Here is a 24,796-nt window from a genome sequence, read left to right as displayed (position 1 = left end):
TCTTATGTAGCCAGGCTAGCACTGAACTCACTATGTAGCCAAGGATGACTTTGAACACCTAATCCTCCTACCCCCAACTCGTCCAAGTGTTGAGATTACAAGTGTGCACCACCACATCGGGCTAGGCTGTTTTATGTGTTTGCTTGTCTTGCCTCACTAGTAATTAAGCTCTCTGAGAGCATGTAGCTTAGTCATGCGGCTTAGCAGGCACCAAAAGCAGTACCTGGTGCACGGTAAGCATACAAAGGCATGTATTAGTATTGATTTAATGAATCAGCAAACTTATCTCAAAAATGCAATGGAGGCAAGACTCTGCAGTTGGTAGTCATCACCTGATTGCCTAAAACCCATTCTTCTCCCAGGCTCTTACTGGCCCAGAAGCTGAGTGTACAAGGGTACAGAGAAATCAGGAGCAAAATACATGGAGGTTCCTTACCGCCTTGGTACACTGCACATCCTTTCCTAGCAGCCAGTTGAGCTCCAAGTTGCCCTCTCCATGGTAGCAGGACTGCAACCGCTCCTTGATCTGCAAGTTGATGGCCCGGATGGGGAAGGCACAGAGGGCAGAGTCATCGGGTGGGTGGTGGTACTGCTTCTGCCCCTTGGAGAAGATGGCAAATAGCACATCTTCATCACTGCTGATGTTGAAGGCCTGAGCTAGAGCTTCCCCAGGCTTTGCAAGGTAAGCTGCCTGCAGAAGGCGGTATTCTACCCCAGCACGTGTGCAGCCAAAGGGAAGGGACACATAGGAGTGGAACTTGGGGTCATCCTTGCAGAGACGCACGATTCTTGAGGTATAAAAGAGGTCTCCAGCTGAGTTGATGGCCACACCCTCAGGGGTCTCTGGCTGGACAGTGAGAAAGTAGACAAAACCGCCACTGGCAAAGCCATAGATGTAGAAGATGTCAAAGTGGGAGACCAGGGCTAGGGTGTCCGAGGGGATCTTGATGAGGGAGGAGACAAAATCACTGTGAAGCTCATAGTCTAGCATGGCTGAAGACTCAGGGTCACGGGGTAGCTTGCGGCTGGACAAGGTAGGGAAGTAATCCTGCTTGCCATCCACAGCAGTGCCGATAAAAAGTTTGCCATCCTCCCCCTCAGAGCGCACAATCACACCATACATGGTGCCCGTCTTATTAACGCTGGACAAATAGTGTTCCTTCTTGTGTGATGGCTCCACCAGGATGAAGAGGTCATCAAGCCGCAGGAGCTTGCAAACACCCTGGTAGAGGCTGCCACAGGCAAGCAGGCGATTCTCAGAGTAGTCGATGATCAGTAGTTTGTTGACATTGTTGGTGAGTGTGAGCACCTCACTGCAGGGCTGAACAATAAGGGGTGGGTAGCAGGCCTTGTTGTCCTCTTCTGGCCCTGTTTTGTGAGCCACCTGGATTGTGAGGTTGCCTGTCAACTTGTAGACACGGTTAATGGCCCCCACATACACAGCCCCTGTTCTTCTGTGTACAGTCAAATGGTTGAAAGTCCAGTCACGGTTCTCAGAGTGGAAAGTGCTGAACTGAGGAATACCTGTGGTTCCACGAGCTAGCAGCAGCCAGGCCACTGAGAGCAGTACCACAGACAAGTTGTCAGCCTGCATGGCCCACAGCTGGGACCTCCTCTGCTCCATTCCGAGAGGGGCAAGGCTTGCTGGGACAGCTCCTCTATGTGCTACTCCACTTCTCTGGATCAGCTCTCACATGGTTCTGAAAAACGCAAGGTAAGGGGTCAGACTAAAAGTAAGTTCTACATGAACTGTGTTGCTTGACCAGGATTCTCAAATCCAGCTGGCCCTATGAGTCTCTTTTGCTACATTTCAGTTTTTCTATTTTTAACATATTTTCCCCTCTGAGGGATGCTAAGAGAATCCCATTATCATTGGTCTTTAGCCATTATGCTGTATAATACGCTTTTGTTTGTATGTTTTATTTACATTGTACAAAGCATCTCCATTTCAAGACATCAATTTTATCTCTCAGAGTGGTTAAAACTCACTCAGTCAGTGTTGATGTCAGGGCTGAAATGTCTTCCCCATATACTCACTTTAGGACCCCTTATTCTAGTATGATATGCCAATAACATTTCATCTTATCTCAGAGTCCCTTTACCTCACACTCCTGGGATCCTATACTTTCTTCTCATGCTCTGATATCCATAGGAAAGGAGAAGTGCTGGTCACCTCTGGTGGTGTTCCTCATTGTCCCTGAGGGAAGGGGATTTATGGAAAGTATGCTATTCAAAAAAGACGGGATTCCTAAACCTGCCATCCCAGAACCTGAAAAGCCCCCTGAAATGGTAGATGAACCTATTCCTCTGTAGACAGTCATAGCCCCTGCCTCATGAGAGAGGAATAGATGGGTTCTAGGAACCCCTAAGCTCTTTTCTCTGTTGAGGAATACTTGGGCAGCAGTAGAGGAAGAGGATTAGGAGGGTCAGTTTTATCTGGTCGCTGCTGGGGAATTCTGGCTGTTCAATCATCTGTGAGTTTAGCCCTGGGCCTTGATCACAGTACTTCAAGTTCAGCCTCCACTCTTGAATGCTTTGATCCTGTCTGCATTCCAAGAAGCTGTCCAGTAAGCAGAAAGGACCTCTGAGGACACCCACTAAGACCAGCATGGGGAGATCCCAGGCAAAGGGACAAGGTCAGGAAACCAGTCATCCCTGGACAATCTCGCTTCCCATGACTTTTAGGATGAACAGCAGTTACTTAAAAGCTGCACCAGACGAGGCAGCAGCCATCTAGCTAAGAGAGCCTTTCTCAAGCTAAATAGAGTGCCAGGGCAACCTTGTTGACAAGTACTGACAGAACTCTGGGTGCACTGACGACAGGAATGGAAACACTCCAGCTAGGAAGAGAATTTGCTCCCAGGTAGCTTAGCAGAGGCCTGCCTGCCTGTTCCCTCAACTCCCCAGTCTGGCTGGACTGGGTTATAACTAGTCTGACACCACCCCCACCCAGTTTTTCCCTGTATATTTAGAGATTCTCTTTCCTGTTCCTCCACTCTGCAGCATAGGTCTGCAGTCAGCACAGTGCCAGGGTGGTCTAACCTAACTCCGTTTCTCCAGGGGGCCTCTGATGGGTGTTCTGAAGGTGATTCATGAGGTCCCAGGCTTCCTTGGAAAGAGGAAGGGCAGCGCAAGGCTGGGGCTGAGCTTAGCTACTCTAACACAGCCCTTCCGGCCTCACAAGCAAAGGCTCCCAACTCGCCCAGATTTCAGTTTGAAAAGCAAGTTATTTTTAGCTATGTCCTGAGGCCGGTAGCAGGACGTGAATTCCTCAAGAGGAGCTGCAGAAAGGAAATAACAGAATCCTCAAACTCTGCAGCTAAATGGGGAATTGCAGGAGGCCACACTGCATGGTCTTCTCTAGCCACAGGTGGGCTCTCCTGCGACCACAAGCGGCTTTAGATGGAGGATACAGCATGAGAACAGATTGTCCATTCAAGACGAGCTTTGCAGATGAGGCTGCCTGTCACCATTGCAAGCATAGGTGCTTGCAGGATAGAAGTGCTCTCTGAAGCACAGTGGCACTGCATGCTCCTGCCTTCCCACTTCACACATCCACATACATGCCTGACCCATGCACAGCAGGAGGAGTCCAGAGAGTAGAGACTAGCATCTGAAGACACCGTCAGCCATCTTACTTCCCTCCTCCATGACATAGTGCAGTAGTAAGTGGCTTGAGGAACAAATCTGGGACGTCAGCCTGATCAAGTCCCATTTCCATGTTTGTTGGAATGAGATAATGGCAGTACCTAGCTCTCTGGCTGTCATGGAAGTCAGTGCGGTATTGCAGGGGAACTTCTTAGCCTCACCACTGGTACCTGTTACAATATCACAAAGGCCTCTGATGGGAAATGGCACTGGAATCCCTGACTTCGATGTTTTTCTTTCCCATGGATGGGCATTATGTGTGGAACGTTGATCCCCCTGGCCCTGTGGCAGAGCTTATTTGGAAGGTTAGTGATAGGGAAAAAGAATAGACCCAGGCTAATTTTCTCTGTCATATTATAGCACAAGTCTCAACATAGCCTCTCTGAAGACATCAGGGAGGCTGCTGAAAGCTGGATTCTGAGTGGAAAAACTGGGCTAGTGATTAGAAGGCCTGAGGTCACAGAGCAGAAAGAAGTACAGAGAATTCAGGAATACTGGTCCAATGTCTGTCACACACAAATTTTATAGTGGGTATAGTGGTCTAGCATTTTCCTGAGTCTGTTTCCTGAGCTGTCATAACTAGCCAGTTTGTAAGATTCCTCCTTCTGGAATGGCCTTGAGGCCCATCTCCTTCAGTTCCTAGAGTCTGGGTTAAATAGCCACAGAGTTCCTTCTATACTGCCTGTGTAGCTGACAGGCTTTTCCAGCACATCTCTGAAGTAGGCCTGTTTTCTTTGTACCCCTCCACTGCATGATCCTGGTGACTAGTCAGGAAATTCATCCCCAGGCCCAGAGGCTACTCACCCCAGCAGCTGCTACTGGATACTGGGGTCCAGAGGAGACACTGTCTCCTGAGGTAAGGGATGGAAAGGTTTGATATCTCGAGGGCCACAGATTTATATGCCAAGATGGATGGAACCAAGATATGCTCTAAAACGGGTTCAGTGGTCAAAGGTCAGGCCACCCAGGTAAACTCAGGGTAAGGAGGGCAGCTACCTTTGTGCCTGTGAGAAGCAGAGTGTGGTATGCTTAAATGCTGGGATGAAAGACTCAGATAGTTGGTGTGTTTTTGTTGTTGTTGTTGTTTTGTTTTGTTTTTTTCGAGACAGGGTTCCTCTGTGTAGCTTTGCGCCTTTCCTGGATCTCTCTCTGTAGACCAGGCTGGCCTCGAACTCACAAAGCTCTGCCTGCCTCTGCCTCCCAAGTGCTGGGATTAAAGGCGTGCGCCACCACCGCCCAGCCAGATATTTGGTTTTAAGCAGAGCTTCAGCTGTGTGTACCTGGTCAGAGCACAAAGTCACTCTGGGATGCTCTCTCTCCATCTACCTGAAATGGGCTTAGCCCTGGGACCTGCCATGCAGGATTTGCATCACTGCCACAAGCCCTCAGCACAGCATCAACCATGTGCTCAGGAGGCCATAACCTTTATTACCAACTGATATTTCCAGCTTCTTGCTTTCCTCTACCATATGATCAGTTTCAGAACAGATACTCCATCTTCAGTTTGGCTGAAGCCTGTGACACTGTACAGTTAGTACTTTCTCTGCTAGTGCCAAACAAGAGTTTTCTTTTAATAAAATGCCTCTCTTTCCATCACAGTATCTCTCTGTGTCTAGTTCATGAAGTCAGCTGTCATATTCTGGGACTTCTCTCTTCTACCAGTTTTCTTCTCCCTTCCCCAGTTCTCCATCAGGGACATATTGTCCTAGACTTCTGAGTCACCCACCGAGCCTCCCCCAACATCTTCCCCATGGAGATTGTAATACCAAGTAGAGTTCACACTTGCTTCTGGGTAAAGCAGGTGCCACTAAATATTTTATTTGCAGGTCTGATGACACCATCTTTCTGATTAGGATCCAGGCAGCAGGTGCTGGTGACAGCCACCTAAGGCATCTGATACCTTCCTGACCAGCTGGCATAAGTGTCAGTAGCAATCCAGGAAGGAAGTGAAAGTGAGGCATTTCCAGCTCAGCTCAGTGCAGGATTCCCTCCTCCCACCATTATTGCCCTTCCCAGGAGGTCTAGGTGCATATACCTCCATGAGGTCACTAACCTCCCTTACCTCAGAGGAAATGGTGGCAGTAGGAGTTAGAATTGCATAGAACTTTGTGGTAGAGTCAAAGTGCATGCTAGATCTCATGTCACAGGGCCCATGGGTAGTATCACCATCTCCACCTGCTCCATCCCTGTTGTAGCCTCCAGCATTACCATGGTACTGACAGGACTTAACTGTTCCCACTCTCTCCATCACTGTCATCACTGTCACCTCTGGAACCACTGCAGTACTGATGGAGCTCCATCATCCACACACCCTTGCTATCACAGTCATTGTTACCCCTAGTCACCTCCAGAACCACTGCAATATTGATAAAGCTTAACTGTCCCCGTGTTTTCCATCACTGCTGCCATTGCCATCACTGTTACCTACAGTACCATATGGTAATGAAAGAGCTCAGCCTTCCATATCCTACCACGCATCACTGTTATTGTCATGTCATCTCTAGTGTCATCACGGTGCTGATAGAGCTCCACCACCCCAGATAGAGTCCACCATCCCAGCTTCTCCATCATTTTCATCATCGAAACCTCTAGCACCATCACAGTGCTGACAGAGCTCCACCATCTTCTCCCTACCCATCACCATCACCACTGTAATCACCACCACCATCACAGTGCTGACAGAGCTCCACCATCTTCTCCCTACCCATCACCATCACCACTGTAACCACCAGCATCATCACAGTGTTGACAGGGCTCCATCATCTTCTTCCTACCCATCACCATCACCACTGTAACCACAGTGCTGACAGAGCTCCACCATCTTCTCCTTACCCATCACCATCAACACTGTAACCACCAGCACCATCACAGTGCTGACAGAGCTCCACCATCTTCTCCCTACCCATCACCATTACCACTGTAACCACCAGCACCACCACAGTGCTGACAGAGCTCCACCATCTTCTCCTTACCCATCACCATCAACACTGTAACCACCAGCACCACCACAGTGCTGATAGAGCTCCACCATCTTCTCCTTACCCATCACCATCACCACTGTAACCACCAGCATCATCACAGTGCTGACAGGGCTCCATCATCTTCTTCCTACCCATCACCATCACCACTGTAACCACAGTGCTGACAGAGCTCCACCATCTTCTCCTTACCCATCACCATCAACACTGTAACCACCAGCACCATCACAGTGCTGACAGAGCTCCACCATCTTCTCCCTACCCATCACCATCAACACTGTAACCACCAGCACCATCACAGTGCTGACAGAGCTCCACCATCTTCTCCCTACCCATCACCATCACCACTGTAATCACCAGCACCACCACAGTGTTGATAGAGCTCCCCTTTTGCATCACTGTCATCATTGTAATGGTGTTTTCTGTCACCACAGTAGTAGTGATGCCTATATTGACCAGTCCTCTACTGGATGGTGTATCCAGCAGGACCCAGAGGATCAAAGGGGAGAGATGGTGCAGGACAAATCTGGCGGCTCAGGGACTCCCTCATCCTCCTTCTTCCAAGGCAGAGGATAATCTATTCTCTCTCTAGATCTCTTTTATAGTCAGCTCGATTTGAAAGCTTTGTTTCAGGGCGGGCATTAAAGGACATTTTAAGGTTACTCTAATCTACCACTTACCTCTGTTTTCACATTAAAAAAAAACCACCAACAACAAAAACCCAACCAAACCCTACAGAAAGGAATTTAGTTGTTCAGAATGATGCAAAAATCAGTCAGGGACAGACTATCTTGTAACACAAAGTTAATATTTCTTCCCTCGATGTTGGAAGTGGGTCCTGGGAGCTGGTTATATTGTTTTACCTGGAGGCTGTGCTGTCTAGGAGACAGAAGGTATCTTCCAATGTTGAATCCAGCACATGGCAGAAGGGAATGTTGTGCTAGACTTGGCCCAAGAGCTGGTGCTGGGGATGGATCCCAAGAAGCCTAGGATGAGGGGTAGAGAGTCTAAAATATATGATTAGAATGGCCCCTGTCCAGCCCTGGACAATATCCTCCTCTGACCTCCTCTAGCCTAGTCAGGCCCTGGTAAAAGTCACACCCAGGAATGGCATCTAGTTTCTGTCTTGGGAGCTCTGACATCCTCAGTGTCCCACCTCTTTAGGTTATAGATAATTCCACAGCTGGGCCATATTTACTCTCAGCACAAAAAATTCCTTCTTCCAACAGAGTTAGAGCTGCAGCAGAAGGGACTGAAGATTTTTTTTTTTTAATGGAGGGTCTCTTTATATAGCTCTGAATATTCTGGAACTCACTACATAGACCAGACCAGGCTGGCCTTGAACTCATAGAGATCCACCTGCCTCTGTGATCAAAGGAGTGTGCCACCACACCCAGCTGAGGTAGGATATTAAGGGGGATAGCCCATCACTAGGGTAGACTGCAGAAGAGATTGTGGTGGTTTCTGAAGTGGAGTATCATAGAGGGCTGTCAAGGGATACCCAGAGGCAAGGGTTTGGACCTGTGATGTTAGAAGACCTCACTGGGCTTCAGGTTTCAATGAATTAAAATCCAGGAGGAAGAAATTTATGAACTAGAGATTTTGATATACATTCTACCCAATCTTCCCTTGGCACAATGGGGTTAGTGCAATGGAAGGACAGAAGGATGGCCTACCTCATAGTGGGCCAAGCTCACATTCCAGCACCAACCTCAGAGCTAGTCCAGGCATGTTGGTAGCACAAGGTGAGCAAGAGGATGACTGCCCTGGGGACACTGATGGCTGAAAAGCCACAATTAGACTGAAAGAAGTTATCTGGTATTTAAATAATTATTAGATTGAAGGAATAATCTTGGGTTTGAGCCGATTTTTTTCCCCTACTGTCACCCTGATGGAGCCTATAATATTATTATTCAAATGGCTATGATTCTCACTGAGAAGACCATGGAGAAAGGGAGAATGGGGGAGGGGGTAGGGAATGTGATGGGGTGGGGAGAAGGCTCAATGAATCTCCTAGTGACAGGACTGCAGGAGGTACGATTAGTCTTTTTCTTATTTCAGCTGTCACTCACATAGAGACACCAAGATTGTTATTAGCGTATTTTATGCACAAGATTTAAAGGCAGAGGGGGAGGGAGGAGGGAAGAGGGAGAATTTCCTATAGAAAATAACAGGACCAAAGGAACAATTTAGATGTCACTGCTGTACCAGCTGCATGTGCTTCATTACTGGAATGTCATTTTCCTCAGAGACTCCAGTGTTATTCGAAGCTAAGTGGCTAGCCCTGGCCCAGAGCAGGGAGGAGAGGAGAGGGGGAAATCAGGGCTCTGATTTCTTCCTATCCCCTAAGAAGGTAGTCTGAGTGGTACTGTAGGCCCTCTTGCGTATTTCTAGAAAAATTGAGGGTAGTAGTAACTACTCAGCCTTTCCCTTTCTCTATAGGAAGATGGACCCTCAGCTTTACTTTCTATAAGATGGGGTTAAACTAGATCTAGTCTCCATAGTCAAAAAACCAGAGGCAAGGCAGGAAACAACAATGGGCTGTCTGTCCAGCATGGTGTCCTATGCTCTGGTCTTTCAAAGTCTCCTGGATTCTACAAGCTGTGTTTCCCTGACACTGGAGAGAGGCTGAATAACCAGGCACCATCATGGGGACTCAATTCAAGCCAGAAGGATGGGATAATGGCTTAAAGTCCAATTGTCTTTTCAGCCAATATTCCCATGTTGAGGTCCTAACCTCAAAAAACTTCAGAAAGTATCAAAGACTTCTAAATGAAGAATGAAGAATCTCTACTTCACTAACTAGGTCAATAAAAGGATAGAGGTTGGGTTCCAATCAATACAAACAGTATGTCCATTAAAATGGGAATGTAGGGGGCTGGAGAGATGGCTCAGCAGTAAAGATCACTGTCCGATGTTCCAGAGGATCAGGGTTCAATTCCCAGCACCCACATGGCAGCTCACAACTGCTTGCAACTCCAGTTCTAGGGGATCCAACACCCTCACATAGACATACATGCAGGCAAAATACCAATGCACATAAAATAAAAATAAATTATAAAAGAGGAGAGGGGAATGTAGACACAAAAAGAGGCATGCATGGAAAAATAACTCAAAGATATGTAAGAAGACATTGTCTCTGATTGACAGGAGAGGCCTGGAACTTTCCCTCACAGTCTTTGAGAGCAACACCTGTGAAAGCTGGATTCTCTCAGTCTTCAGAATGCCCTAAAATATGTCATTGATCCCACCAGCCTGGAAGTCTTTGCTACAGCAGATAGAGCTAACCAATAGCAGGGAAGAGTCATGGATTTGAACTTCTTGGCTTAGGAATTCTCTTTATTTTTTAAGGTGTGTGTGTGTGTGTGTGTGTGTGTGTGTGTGTGTGTGTGTGTGTGTGTGTGTGATGTTTACCATTGGAGCAGGAAATGCAGAGATACACAGTTGTGAACAGGTGTTCTGGAGATCTGAGGGCAGCAAGCTATGTCCTGCTTCCTACCTGCCCTAAGCAGTGCACAGAAGACCTACTGCTCTGCAGCAGAGTTTGGAATGAACCCCAGGATTTGCTAATCTGTGCTCTTTTGCTGGAGTAGGTTTTCCTCTTTGGGCCTCTCTTGTTCCCATCCTCCACTCCTACCTAGACAGTGCTACTGTTACTTGCCAGCCCTCAGAACATGATGGGACATTGTGACTCCCAGGGATGGTTGCTATTCATTTCCACTCCAGTTCTTTCTCACTGTGGATCCTGACCCAGGACCACTGTCCCTGACACCAGGGAGGGTTTTCTGATGTTTTCTTTCCCAGGTCTCTCTGAGTGTTCTGACTGAGCCCTGGAAACCACACCAGCTCTCCTGGGGCCTTAGCAAAACATCCACTGTTTGTCCTTTCCTCACATAGGCTATAAAAGTTTGAGTTGTCTCTCTGGCTTATGAAGGATCCCAAGATGTGCACTCATTTGAGGGGATGGTGTGGGATTGGAAGGTGGGGGTTCAGTTTCTTTCTGGGGTACTGACTGGGCTTGCTTTGCAAAGTCAAAACAAGATTCATTACCCTGGGGCCAGGAGCAGGGAGATACACTGCCTGACCTTGCAGACCCGCTCCATATGTCATGAGCCTGTCAGAAATCTCCCAGAATTCCCTTTATTATCTAAAGGTCGCCACCAGGGCAGAGCTGAGAGAGCTACATAGTATTAACTAAACTACAAGAGCAATCAATTTCAAGCAGCTGCCTTCCCTGCCACCTAACCTGCCCCCCCTCCTTCATGGGGCTCTGCCCTCTTCAACCTCCTTTGGGGAAAGGACAGGGAAAAGCCTGTCTTGCTATGGCTATCTCTTGCTGGATGGAAAGAATCAGGATACATGGGCAGGTTCTGAGGCTTCGGAAGCTGATCCTGGGGGTACATCCATCCTCTGGAGTAAGGGTTACCAGAAAAGGTGGTCTACTGCTCCCTTGATCATAAGTGGGCCCCTGTGGAAGTCATCTTAGCAGTGAGTTGATGCTCTCATAAGTATTACTAGGTCAAAGCACAGAAAGAGAAATTCCTAGGGTCTTTCCAAAGGGAATAAAGTGTAAGCATGGGATGATGCTCTTGCTAGGTCAAATTCATGTTAGGAGACATCAAATCCTAAGGGCCATGAACAGGATGATCACAGAAATAAGACCAATGAAGGAAGAATGGCCACTGCTTTATTATTCACCAGCTATATTTCCTGCTACTGGGAATCTTGTCATCTTAGGTTTGTAGACTGTCCACAGTTAGCAGATAAAGAAGCCAAGTTGACCAGGCTGAGCACTTTGGGTGGTATCCTTAGGTGGGAGGCACAACTTCACAGGGCCAATGTGTTTCCCCCAGAATTCCAAGTGGACTACATTTCTAAAATTTACTTTTCAGCCAAACCCTCTTATCACAAGTCTTGGGGAAAAACAACAACAACAACAACAACAAAAGAAACAACTCACCAGAACATTAAGTAAAACTTGGTGAGTATTTTATCTGAGACTACACAGTCCCCTTTAAACTTACCCTTAGTGGTCATTTATTACCTGTACCTCAGTTACAGGTAGAGTCTGGAGTGTTCTGTGGTGAAAGGCTTGAGAACAGGCAGTCACCGTTCAGAGCAACCCAATATTTTCTAGTGGGGAGTAAGAGACAGTTTTCTTCTTGCCCCTCTTTATTGTATAGGGAAAGTCTGCATCTCTTAGAAGAATGAAATGGGGCAGGAAAGCAGGGTTACAAATCTCCCACTTTCATGATGAAACAAATTGTAGTTATTCTACATAATACTATATTATGCTGCCATTAAACATAATGTTTTCAGAGAATGAATGACATAATTTCAGTCCACACCAGCAGGAGAAGAGAGAAACAAAAGGTCAGGAAAGAATAAGCCAGAGAGAGTACCTGGCTATCACTTCATACTCTACCCCATTCTCTATTGACTTGACTAGAAGACCCATAGTTATGATCCCAAAGTTTGCCACAGCTTTTTCTTCTAAGAGGACAATGTTGCTACTTTTCCTCCCACCCGCTTCCCACCAGAGGACCAGGTGAGGCACTTTTTGCTTCTTCTCACAGACCATTCTTTCTGCCCTTGGTGGCTTCAGGCCTAATGAATTCCAGGAAAAAGGAGCTTGTTCCATTCCTAATGTCTGTCTTTATGTTAGGAACAGTGGCCACCATCACTGCTGGTTTAGAGCATCCACATACAGAAGCTAGGGCTCCCCAAAGTCCAGAAGGGTTGCTTCAATCCCTGAAAACCCAGCATTGCCTTCTCCAGGATATTATTTGTATAATAGTCATATCATTACCACCCAGGCCTTCCTCTGTGCCAGACTCTACTGAAAGCCACCTGCATCTAAGACCCAAGCTCACACATCCTACAAGGGGTCCTGTCTCTCAGAGCTCTTGGACCATGCTGCCAGGCACATGGGCAAAGTAAGGGATTCACTGAGGAAATACCTGGCACAACTCCCCACTGTTTCCTAGAAAGGCTTCAACTCCTGGATGCTCAGGTTCCTGCCCCTCCTGCTGGCTGCTCCGGCCTTTTTTTCCTCCAGCCTTTACTGCCTACCTCTCTGAGAGTGATTTCACTCCCAACAGCATCCCTATAACCCTTGTCTCAGTTTGTTCTCTATGGAGCTCTCTTCCCAAACCTCCCTCCACATTCTGTATCACCCTATTCACCTTTCACAGCCCTTCCACTCATCTAAAGACAGTGGGAAATTCTGGTTTCAGCACCTACTACACCCATCAAAGTACAGTACTGACTCCTTTCTGTGTGACAACATTCAGTCTCTCCAGTGGGATAGACATTCTTTGAGGGCAGAACTTATATCTGGTACTTGCTGGACTGCTTTGCAACACAGGCATGCACAGGAGCTTTCACTCAGAAATGCACTCAGTGTGATCCTGAACAGTGCAGAGAAGGAAATGAACAGTTTTTCTCAGCTGACACTATCCTTGATAGTCTTCCTGCAGAAATGGTTTGATCTATCTGTTGTGCTTGGTTCAAACATGTGTCATAACTGATCATTTGGAGCTCATGGAGAAGTAGGTGAACAGTTTAGACAGGATTCCAGCTGTTGTTCACCTTGAACTTACGGATGAGAATCACTGGTTAAGTGGAGAAAAGGGAGAGAAGGAGAAAGAATGGATCATACTAGCTTGTGCAAAAAGTCTTGGCAAAGGAACTCTAGTGCTATAGGCTATAGAATAATACAAGAAGCATATATTGATAAAAATATGGCAAGTTGGTCACACAAAGTGATCAAGAGCAGAACAGTCAAGGGAAGGTTCTCTAGGAAGGTTCAGAACAAAATATGTCCATGAGGAAGTTACAGCAACTCACTGTGGTACTTGCTGCAGAGAAAATGCATGGTCTTTGGAGACAGATGTGTTCAAATCTTACTCTCTCTAACTGGGTTATCTTGCACCATGAACCTTTGGAGGAAGAGAACCTTACTTTACTCTCTGTAAAAAGATAAGAGGTAAGAATCAAGGAGACAAGGATAAGAGGTGTTTTTTAAACTCGACAGCTCCAAGTTATTATTTTTTGTGTATTTTTGAAGAAATATCGCCATCCCATTGGCATCAGTGGCTGCTTAAAGGTCAAGATGTTGCATTCCAGACTGGGTGAGAGGTTATCACCTAGCACTTTGATTTGGAGACTAACTCTCTTGGACTTAATCAATGTTGCAGGTCCTATCCTTTCTGCCCTGCTGACAATCTTCTGGTTGTACCATGTCTGGGTCACCCTCACATCCTCATGGCCTTTGAATAAGTCAAGACGGAAAGGAGGCAGAGGAGGAGCTGAAAAGACAGCCCACCAGGCAGGATCTCACATTCCCTGACCTCTTCCACACAGTGTTTGCTCATTACATAAAAGAAATTCCTCTTTTATCCTATCTCCCCAGCCTCTCTTCCCCAGTGTTTTTTCCTGAACCAAGAGCCAGCCTTAGAAAAGGAGTCAACTCTTTCCCAAGGAAGCTGATTATACAGCCTGCTCCTTCTCACCTTCAGTTCCCATTATTTTTTCCTTTGAGGCTCTGGCTCTTGCAGAACAGATACTGTCAAGTCTGCCTGTCTTAGGTAGCAGACAAGTTCACATTCATATACCCAGCAGAGGAGGTAACATAAAGCTAGGTAAAAGTGATTAGTGGAGATGGAGGGATGGGTGGAATTCCTGGCAGAAGTCTGTCTTTTTTTAGGATCTCATCTGTGCGAAAATACACAAGTACCCAACCTGGAGGATCCTTCCCTATCTGCAGTGCCATCAGTTCTTGGTGAGGGAACAGGGAAACATACTTTGGATGCCTTTGAGGCCTTATCGTTTCTAGACAGACATATCAAAGTCTAGGGCCATGGGAGAACTTGGGGTTGCAAGGGATGAAAAGAACTCCCTAGTGAGGACTAGGAGAATCAGGCCCAGGATGATGAATGGGGTGTGAGAGCGAAGCCTGGAAAAGGGTAAACAGCCAGGAGGTAGCCTGAGGGATGGGGAGCTAAGGGTGAAGAGAAAGAATGTGCCAGGGTCAAAGAGCAAAGAAAATGCCCCTGCCGTGACAGCCTCAAGATCCAGTGTATTATTCCCAGGCAATGCTTGTGCATGGATGCCGCTTCCCTCACTCCACATGTGTGCAAGTCAGCCCTCTCCCAGACATATTCAAACCCTTTAATAAAACCTTTATTCTTATGAGTTGTTCCATTTCTCCAAGGAACTCTACTTTGCAAAGTGATTGCTGTTCCTTGAGACACATCACCCCACTCATATGCTGTAAGTCTGTGAGGGCCAATGGCCTTAGCATCACCACTTCACAGGTAATAAGACTTGGGGATAGTACAGGTTAACTGTTTTGGTTAAGGTTCTAGGTGTGCATGAAGACTTGGACTCTGGGCTTTGTGTCCAGAGTTGGGGATACCTGTAGTCGAAGGTTTTTTCTGGAGAGCCTGCCCTCCCCGCAACCACAATCCCCGAGGTCCAGATGAATCTCTCTTACTTGTGGTCCTGCAGCCACTCAGACCCAAGTAAACATATAGAGGCTTATATTATTTACAAATTGTATGGCTGATCTGCAGCACCAGCATCCAAGACCACAAGGTAGCCAAGAGAGAGCGAGCACATACTTATCACAGGTCTTAAGGGGTCCCCATCTCAGTCACACCCACGGGGGGTTGGGGGGGGACAGGTACCTAGCAGTTACCTGCTGCCTACTAGGGGTGGTGCTTCAGGGGTAAAGCACAGACAACCATACCTACAGATACCTTGCTACCATCCTTTGGGAATGAGGATTGGGTTTAAAAGGTGTCACTGAGTTGAATTCTTGGGAACCTCTGAGAGCTTCTGACCAGCCATCAAATGCCACTTGGCCCAGATCTAGCTGATGAGAAGGAGCGCTGGGGTTGCTGGGGCCTATAGACAATCCCAGGAGCTGCATGGGTGTTGGTGGATGAAAAGAGTCCAGTGTGCTAATGCATGCACTCAGAGACTAGTGTGCCAAATTCCCCTCCTCAGCCTGACCTTCCCTGTGGGCAGGAAACCTGCTGCCAGCTCCTTTCTGAAGACCAAGTCTCTGCAGCCAGCCTAAACTGTAACAGCTCCTGCCTGCTGCCCTGGGGCTTCTCTCCCCATTCACCTCTCCTAGCTCTCAGCCCCACATCCTGCTTTTCAATCCCCAGACATGGCAGATCACTGATTAATTCAAGGCTGTTTAATAACTCTTCTATTTCAACAAGAAACAAGCTGTCTTGTTTTCTTTATTTTTAACACTGACTTTCGTTTTTTTGCTAAGCATCTTACTGTCATTTAAATTTCTCTGTCTCCAACCAAGCTGATAATAGACTGGAGTGAGCAGCTGCTTCAGTCTTGTTTATGACAATGATTAGAAGTTAGAGCCTGTGCTAGCTGAGAATTGACCAAACCTCAGTTCAGCAGTTCTGCCCCTGCATGTCAAGAGAGTGCTAATTTTAACATGATTAGTAGAACTCTGGCTCCAGGGGAAACCAGGGTTAATCCCAGTCCAGCTTTCCTAGCACCCTGCTCTAAGGCCAGCTATGGTGGCAAAGTTGTGAGAACTAACTCTACTTACTTGGGAGTTATGTAGCTGGGGATCAGTTGTTTGGACCTGAAACTGCCCTGTTCTTTTCAACAGCCTTTCCTCCAGTTAATTTAATGAGCAGCAAACAACAGACTCCTGCTTGCAGGGCCAGAAGTGGGTAGAGAACTCAGCAATCAGCAAGCTTGCCATTCTATCCTGCCTTTCACACACCCAGAAACATTTCCCAAATATTCTACACATGACACCTATTTATTTTTTAATCCATTAAAAACAACTCATCACTGGAGACCTGATCATCTTTTAACTGTAGCTTGGTTTCTCCAAATGATGCAGATCGTGTCCTCTATGGATGGCCTCTTCCTGGGTTGGATGGCTCTGATTCATGTCTCTCTTCTATTTTCCCACAATATCTATAATTGTATTGTATGTGTGCACACACTCTCTCCTACAACACTGTCAGCTCCTCAAGATCCAGAGTGGTGACTTACCTTCTTTCTATCAGCCTATGGCACATATTCTGTAAACATTTGTTCAATCAAACTCAATTAGGCAGTACCATGTTCAAACTCCTTGCAAGTAAAGTACGTTTCTCCTATCTGGATAGATCCTTGCTGAAGCTTTCATTTTTCTCTGGATCAATGTTTTGGCCCTTCCAGTGCACAAGCCAGCAGTCAGGGGCCTCCACTTCCCTTAGCTCCCTACCCCCAAGGCTTCACATCACAGTTAGGGGAACACTGTGACAACAATGTAGGGGGTATGTAGCAGAAGCCAGAGGTCTGAACCAGTCATCTGGATTATATTCCCCATCCATCCCCATCTCTAAGGGCCAGACAGAGCTGACACTCCCTGCCTCTTGCTCCTCTGCAGGCAGATCCCTGAAAGTCAGAGCTCTTGGCTTGTGCCTCCCAGCCAGCAATCTGCAGGCAGCTGCTGGGGTCATTGTCTCAGCCTCTTCAAGTTGTGAATGCTGAGTCTACAGAGACTGAAACACAAACAGTGCCCACAGTGCCTCTCAGGAGGGAAAGGCCGCCTGGCCTTGCCAGAGCCATTGACTGTGCAAATAGCAAGACTGGAGATGGATGTAGGAAAGCTGGTTGGAACTATTGAAAAGAGGGGGAGTCTTTCTCACCATACTGCTCAGTGCCAGTAGGAGCTGTGGATGTGTGTTAAAGGCCAGCAGATGGGCAGAAAAGAGGCGTGGTGAGTTCTCTTGAGGATACTGCCTCATCGTGAGCCGTGTATCTAGCCAAACCCAGGAATAGAGTTGAGGATGTCACTGAGTACAGGATGGGAGCAAGAGGCTGGAGAAAGAAGTGATCAGGTAGGCAGGTCTAGTGGGAAGGGACAACTGGAGTGCAGTAAATAATGACTTGCTGTGTGATACAGGGCAATCTACTGCTCTGTTTGGTCTTGGGTTTCATAGCTGTTATTTGAAGTTAAATTAAAGCTATTTTCAAATACTTAAATACTTCCCAAGTGTTCTACACATCACATCTGTTTATTTTAATACATTAAAAATGTCTAGTAAAGAGAATTGAGGCATCATGTTATGTCTGTCCCCATCTTCTGAAGCAGGCCTTTGTAGTCATGTCAAACATGCAGGGATATCTTCTCAATGCCACTTTCCCATGTTTTATACTCCAATATGGGATGAGGCTCTTGCCCAGCTAGGCCATGGGACAGTGCACAGGTCTAAGAGAAGACTGGTAATGCTTTCCTGTAGGTATGCTGCATGGCATTACAAATGATGGGCAAAGGTGAAGGATTAGACCCAAGCTTCTGGGCCTCCTAGACCTGCCAACACTTTTCTTATTGTGTTTGTCCTGTGTACACTATTTCAGTATGGGACAGCACCTCCTAACTGCAGCCAGGCATTTGCCCTTCTTCTTCTGGAGGTTGACTCTCAGAACAATGCCAACTGACTAGCTCTAAGACAGTGTCCTTCTTTACTCCTAAGAGTTGAGGGTATCAAAACCCCAAACACAGCAAAGTCAGAATTCAAATCTCAACTCTCATATTTAAATGCCAACCATAAACAATGTCTATGGCCTCACTGCCAAGACTCCAATGGATTTTGCTTTTTCCAGATTCCACTGAGTATCCAGATCTTATATTCTAAGCCCACACATTTTCTTTAAGTAAGATCTTGCCTTTTCAAAAAATTCCAAATAAATAGAGAAAATTGGGGGTGAGGGGTACGTGAATGAATTGAAAACATCCCTGGCTTCAGTCTGCTCTAGACTTTTAAAATAATGTTTCCAGTTGGCAGCAGTCATCATTTTTTCTAACTCCCTTAACACCATCTTCCTCTGCCTAGCTCTAGAAACACAGGCAAGTGAAAGCTCTTGAACATTACAAAAAACCTATCACAAACACAGAGGGAGACAGGGGTGCTTGGTAGGAGGGAGGAGTCAGCTCACCAGAGTGTCAGGCATGCTCTCATCTCCCTCCTGCTATAAGGGAACAAATGGAATTATGGAGAAGGTCATCAGGTGAGAAAACCTCAGGAAGGGTGCAAAAAGTGTGAAGGGAAGTCCTTTGTTCTTCCTTTGCTCTTATGTGGCAGGAGCTGTAGGTGATACCACACTCTTCCCGGCCATCTGTCTGGCTCTTAGTAGGCCTCACACCCTCTATGTGAGGCTTCCTGGTGGCTTTCCAGCTATACATGTGGTTTATATTAGTCTATAAGAGCTTGAGTTGGAAACCTGGAAGGATTGCTACACTGGGTCACTCAGATAAGTACTTCATTCTTCTGAGGAAACCTGGGGGTGTTGCCTGGTGCTGTAGGTTTCTGTCACTGACAGTGAAAGGACAAATTAAGAACCTCCAGACAGGTTGAGGCTGAAGATTCACTGGGAAATGTCACTGCTCATTCCTATTTCAATCTGAGTGTCTAGAATCCTAGTGTCTTCCAGGGAGTTCAGAAACTAGGCTCTTCTTCTTCAGGTATTTTTGTTACTTGGGACAAAATATGAGGAAGGGGAAGCAGACATGGGGGACAGGCAGGGAAGGTGGGAGGTCAGAGGCCAGTGTAATATTTACCCAGCTCAGTGGAGGCCTTTCACTTTTAGAAGCAGGAAACAACTTCAAAGCTGTAACATCCCCTTGCTACTTTGCCAGCAGGCTGGTCCTCTGTCTCCACAGGCAGGCAGGGCTATAATGGGTCAAAACTAAGAGGCCAAGGTGCCAGCTGCAGTCCAAGGCCTGGACTTCAGCGGTTCTTCACAATTATCAGGCCCCTCTTCAAGATACCCATCCATATAGCCACACAGATGCTCCAGGGCATAACTGCAAAGGCTTCTCAGGTCTTTTGAAGCTCAGGCCTGTTCCTAGTCTGGGACACGCCACTGCAAGATCCTCTTACCTAAGGTTCAGGAAGAGTTCTATTTCCCATGATGGGATGAGAGTCCTCAAGGGAGTTGACATCTGCCTCCTTTTAATTTCCCTCTGCTGGCCCTCCTTGGCCTTCATCTCAGGATTCTAGACATTCAGATTGAAATAGGGATGAGCAGTGACATTTCCCAGTGAACCACACTAGTGTTCACATCTCCAGCTCTAGGATATTGGGAAGGAATGCCACAGGAAAACCTCTCCAGACTTTTGCTCCAGGAAAACGGTGCTGTAGGAACTGATTAATAAGAAACAACTCCAGGGCTGCTAGCCTAAAACCCATGGGAGAGGGGTGAAGGGTAAAGATGACACTAAGAGGTAGTCAGATAGCCCCTCTTAACAGGACCCTGGATTTCTCAGGCACCCACCAGTTTCTGCCAGGAATCTACCATGCAGTGAAAGACACAGGGTACAAGCTCTGAGCGACACCCTTCCTTCCCTTCCTCTGAACCCCCGCCCTGCCATCTCTGACTGGTGCCTGGGGGTATGTGGCTTGTGCAGTTCTCTCCCACAGCTCCAGATGCTGTGGTTGTGGTTCCTTGAAGGTAGAAGCGTTTGCTCTTCTATCCTTGGGCTGTGAGTTACCACACTCTTGGCAGTACACAAGTGATCGATCTCTATCTATTTAAACCCGAATGGATTCCAATTCCTGCTTTCAGCATCTGTGTGGTTCACCATAAGGGGCAGAAACAGCAGCTCCACAACTCAAGTAATGTTCTCTTAACACCCAAAGGAAAAACCAAAGCTGCAAGGTAGACTATCTAAACATAAAACAGAAAGTCTGTGAGTCTGAGTCCTCACAGAGGGTAGAGAAGGGCAGAAGTAGGTCTGCCAGAAGGCTTGATGCTCAAGGCTCACAGAGCCTCTGGGGGGTGTAGTTCTCTCTCTCTCTCTCTCTCTCTCTCTCTCTCTCTCTCTCTCTCTCTCTCTCTCTCTCTGTCTCTCTCTCTGTCTCTCTCTCTCTGTTTGTGTGTACATGTTGGGGGTCATAGAGGGGAGACAGTCACTTAACATATATTCAGTCTGTGCCCCAGGGCCCCTCCCTACCTCTCTTCTGAAAGACAAGTTGAACTTACTGCCTTTTCTCTCATCCTGAAAGTAATTTGAGGCAAGGAAAAGCAGGATTAAGCTTTCATAACACAACACATTTATATTATTTTGCTTCTTTCTTTCCTCTGTCCTCTCTCCCCTCCACTCTTGACCCTAGGTAAGTTTGAGCCAGAGGGAAGCTGAGATTAAATATCAGGGGATGGTATCAGATCTGGAGAGACACTGATCTCTGGTTCCCTGACCATCCCCAAAATTCAATATTTTTCTATCCTCTGTTGGACAGTTATTATCTCAGTGGATGAGAGAAGCCTCTGCGCTCTGTGCGTGTTCTCTCTCAATATTGTCCTCTGTTGAAATGAAAGGGGGAATTAGAATTCAGAGACAGGCTCCCAGGGAGAATACGAAGACAAAGATTAAGTCAGTGATACAACACTGACATGCGTTTAGTTCCTGAAAGGTCTTTTTAAAAAAGTCTCCTCCAGAGCAGTGTTGCCACTGCTGAGACTGGCTAGAAATCCACGTCAGGGAGTGAGAAGAAGGGAAGGCCTGTGACAGGAACTTGGGGATGGGCCAAAACTTTACTTGCTGATAAAAAAAAAAAGGAAAGACACTCTCAGTGAGGCAGCCAGGACTGGATCGCCTGCTGTTTTGAGCATACACTCCTTCCCCTGGCCACCCAGACATGAACTGTGTGGGTCAAGCCTTTCTTACCCCCTTCACTCAGACAAATCCTATGGGGCTGGCCTCTTATAGTCACACACACACACATACACACACACACACACACACACACACACACACACACACACACACACACACACACACACACACACACACACACCCCTCCTATGAGGTTAGCTTTCCCTGCAAGCCTGGTAAACACTGCTTAATGAAGCCCACCCTTACCCCTTGGCCTTTTCTCTCTTGACCCCACCCCTCTGTGCCAAACAGCGGTGAAAAGTTCCAGTTCTGCCCTCTGCCATTCCAGTTGTAGTCTCTGGGTAGTGATGGTTGGGAGTTTCTAAAATACACGCCCCCCCCCCCCCCCAAAAAAAAAACAACAACACAAAAGCCAGTGTTTCAGGACAAGTGTGGTTTTCAAGAGTTCCCTCTAGTGGAGATAACCTGCTACTTCTCCTTCCTGGAGCCCAGAGCCTCATTCTCTGAGCCCACTGAAGGAGCCTATGCCTGAGGCTCAGTAGTTGGCTCTCAGCTCAGGTTCTTGGCTCTCCCATCTCAGTACACTGTCAGTCTCTATCATTATCTTCCCTCTGTCTCCTGTCTCTCTGTTTATCTGAAACCCTGTCTACATCCTGACTTCTATTATCACCGCACGTGAGCCTTCATGCCTGTGTCTTGAGCTGCACTTTCCATCCTCCTCCTGCTTTTCTCTGGACTTCAGCAAGGCAGCTCTGAGGGGCCACGTGCTTTGGAAAGACCTCCTATCAAGTGGCTTAACCTCAGGTTTCCAAAAACAGCACTACAGGTCAGAGGCATTCAGAATCTCTTAGTGAACCATGCTTCGGTAGGAAGAACAAGAGGTTTTGTCCAAATTTCCTCTTCCACCTTCTGCTACCCCCATTTCCAAGCAAACTCTGGCCTAATGAGTTGATCTATACTTCCAAAGCTATCTGTGCCCAATTTGCTTGGAGTCCTGTGTGAAGCCAGTCCTCCTTATCAGTTTGCCCAGCCCTTGCCTGCTTCTCAGTCTCTGACTGCGCCCTGCCATGTGAGCAGCTTGCACAGCTTGGGCTAAGGGACAGATAAAGGAGAGGGGAGTGCTTGAAGAAGGAAAGCATGAGCAGGTGGGGCAGGTACTGCGCCAGGGGCTGTAGGAAGACAGCAGGGAGGGGTAACCCCAACCATTCTGCTGGGAGAAGACAGACATCTGGAGAACACCTGCTGGTTCTCAGGGTTTCCCAGAGATATCCTGCCACCCAGATGAGGCACATGGCCAGACCAAGTCAGGTTAATGGTTAACCACTGCTGAAGCAGGGAACTTTCTGGAAGAGCTCAGTTGTAAGCTATTTTCTTACCACCCTCCCTCCCTTCTGCCACTTTATACTTGAACTCCATAGGGACCCTGATCTCCAACAAAGAATATTCACACCTCTATTCCTGCTTTCCAATTCAAGATGGAGCAGTGTAAAGTTGCATTGAGGTTCCATATGCCCAGATGCCAGGGAATAGAGCCCAAAAGAGTTTGGGGGCTGAGCAGAGGAGAGAGAGTGGCCCCTTCAGATCAGCCATCCCCCACAGGCGCCTTGGGACCAGCTGTTTGACCCCTGGAGGAACTGCCTTTCTTTTTCTCTCCATGGGGGTTCACCTTTAGAAATGACAAAAAAAGCAGGGGATGGCACACCCACCCCTCATTTACTCTAATCAGGCATGAAATCTTTGTAACTATGTGAAAAAACTGTTTCCCATAAGGGAATCAGTTCCATTCATCATTGTTTGAACTGAGCATATGCGATGGGGAGAGACAGAACACTCACATAGAATGAATTGATAACAGACAGCCCTGGGGGAGGGGCAGTCGAGGGGGAAGGGGTGGTGTTGGGGTGCTGTACATATGAGCTGTAAAAACTCCATCCAGCACCTCAAAGCCTGCTTCTCTTGCTTCCCTGTGGGCAGTCCTGGATTATTCTAGCTAACAGACTGTAACACAATGCTCCTGTCTCTTTATGATCTGCATGGGGTTGGGAGGGGGGTTGGCTCTGTGCTCCTTGCCTCTCCATTTGCTATGATGGACAGAAGTATATTGTACCCTAGTCTTTCTGTGCAGAGACAGCTGTGTAGCAATGCAGGAAGACAGTTGGGGAGAGGGGTCTGGAAACAGGAATTGCCTCCCCCACACCAAATCCTGTATCTTACAGAGGCAATCAGAAAGCAAGGTAGAACAGAAACCATACAGCTCTACAAACAGTGATGACTCCAGCACCACAAATATTTCAGATTGCCTGCGCTGGCAAGCTTGGAGCTCCTGCCAGCTGCTGTCCTGTATATTTAAGCATGTCACTGGTTTCTCCTCCTGCTCCTGTGTTTCCTTGTAACATGCCCATGAAATAAAGATTACCTGAATTATCAGGAGTATTTGTAATAGGCCTGGGAGAGGGGCCTAGTAGAGATTGTTCTTTGAGGCTTCTTAACCTTATTTTGAACATAGAACTCCTGCAAAACAGATGCTGAACTTAAGCATCTACCACATCTGCAACTTCTCTTGGTCAAGAATGTTGGAGGGCAATCCTTCATTGGCAGTCTGGAGACGGGGAGACAACATTCAGAGCTGCTCTGACAGGGACCAGCATTTCCTGGGATGGTATGGCTTTGAGCAATAGTCATATGATATCACTGTCTGTTCTTCCTTTAGACTTAGGCCATAAGGTAAACAGCTCTTCACCCCTGCTTGGATCCAGAGTGTGAGGGTCCCCTGTCCCTATGCCCTGCCAATGAAAAGGGTGCAGCTGAGACTTCCTTGCCAGGCTGTAGTACCTGGAAACCATCGAAGACTTTGTCACTTCAGGGCTTAGCGCTCTTCAGCAGAGTCTTCCCTGTACATGGGCCAAAAGCCACGTCCTTTTAATTGCTTTTCAAGACTATTTGCCCCCATCCTAATGCAGTTTTCTTAGGACAGTAAGAGAATAGAGAGGGCAATCCATCTTTATAGCCCCTCCTTTATCAACAGGTTTCTGGACAGGATTAACTGTGAGAATGAGGAGACAGGTTCTTTAGGTATTCTTTAGGTAATACTAGCTAGTGGCAGCAGAGGCAAGTTGCGGGATGGGTGGGGGCCTAGCACTAAGAGAGATGATGACAGGTAGACGACAGACAGGGAAACAACCTCCTGGGGTATGGGACAGATTCCACTCTGCCTCCTTGGTTCCCTGCCCTCTCTCAATTTTCCACCCCTAGCCCCCCAGCAGAGATCACAGGTAATTACTCCCAACGATGCTCTGTGAGAAGAGAAGTTAATGAATTCTTCTATCTTCCTGCCTGGAGGTCAGAGGACAGAGGGCTGCTGGCAACTCTAGGAGCTTTCTGGGGTGATTGCACAAATAGTTGTGCATTTCAATTAGGAACAGCTGAATTCCTCCAGCCAGGGCTAAGCTCTTCTGGGGATACTGGTGCTCACTGGAAGGCCCCAACATTCAGAGCTGGTCCAGAGGGAAGAGTG

General features: G+C 47.3%; 1 protein-coding gene across 2 annotated transcripts in view; it reads right to left on the bottom strand.

Moving 5' to 3' along the window:
* The window catches only part of Plxna2 (plexin A2), a 199,005-nt gene that overhangs the window by 171,879 nt on the left and 2,330 nt on the right, over window positions 1-24,796 (bottom strand). Inside the window, exons 1-2 of one of the 2 annotated variants that reach the window (XM_052738097.1) lie at window positions 7,490-7,614; window positions 437-1,700 (exon numbers count right to left, since the gene is read on the bottom strand). In XM_052738097.1, the coding sequence (XP_052594057.1) occupies window positions 437-1,624 (1,188 nt within the window). In that variant the 5' untranslated portion in view covers window positions 1,625-1,700; window positions 7,490-7,614. Of the gene's footprint in view, window positions 1-436; window positions 1,701-7,489; window positions 7,615-24,796 lie in introns of those variants that run through there. The other variant, XM_052738096.1, reaches the window with a different exon arrangement.

This window comes from Peromyscus californicus, unplaced genomic scaffold (genome assembly GCF_007827085.1).
Source record: "Peromyscus californicus insignis strain IS unplaced genomic scaffold, ASM782708v3 Scaffold_14__1_contigs__length_90479793_seg_2, whole genome shotgun sequence".
NCBI classification, from domain to species: Eukaryota; Metazoa; Chordata; class Mammalia; order Rodentia; family Cricetidae; genus Peromyscus; species Peromyscus californicus.
Note: the sequence above shows the minus strand (reverse complement) of the source record. Positions and strands in the feature narration are given on the sequence as shown.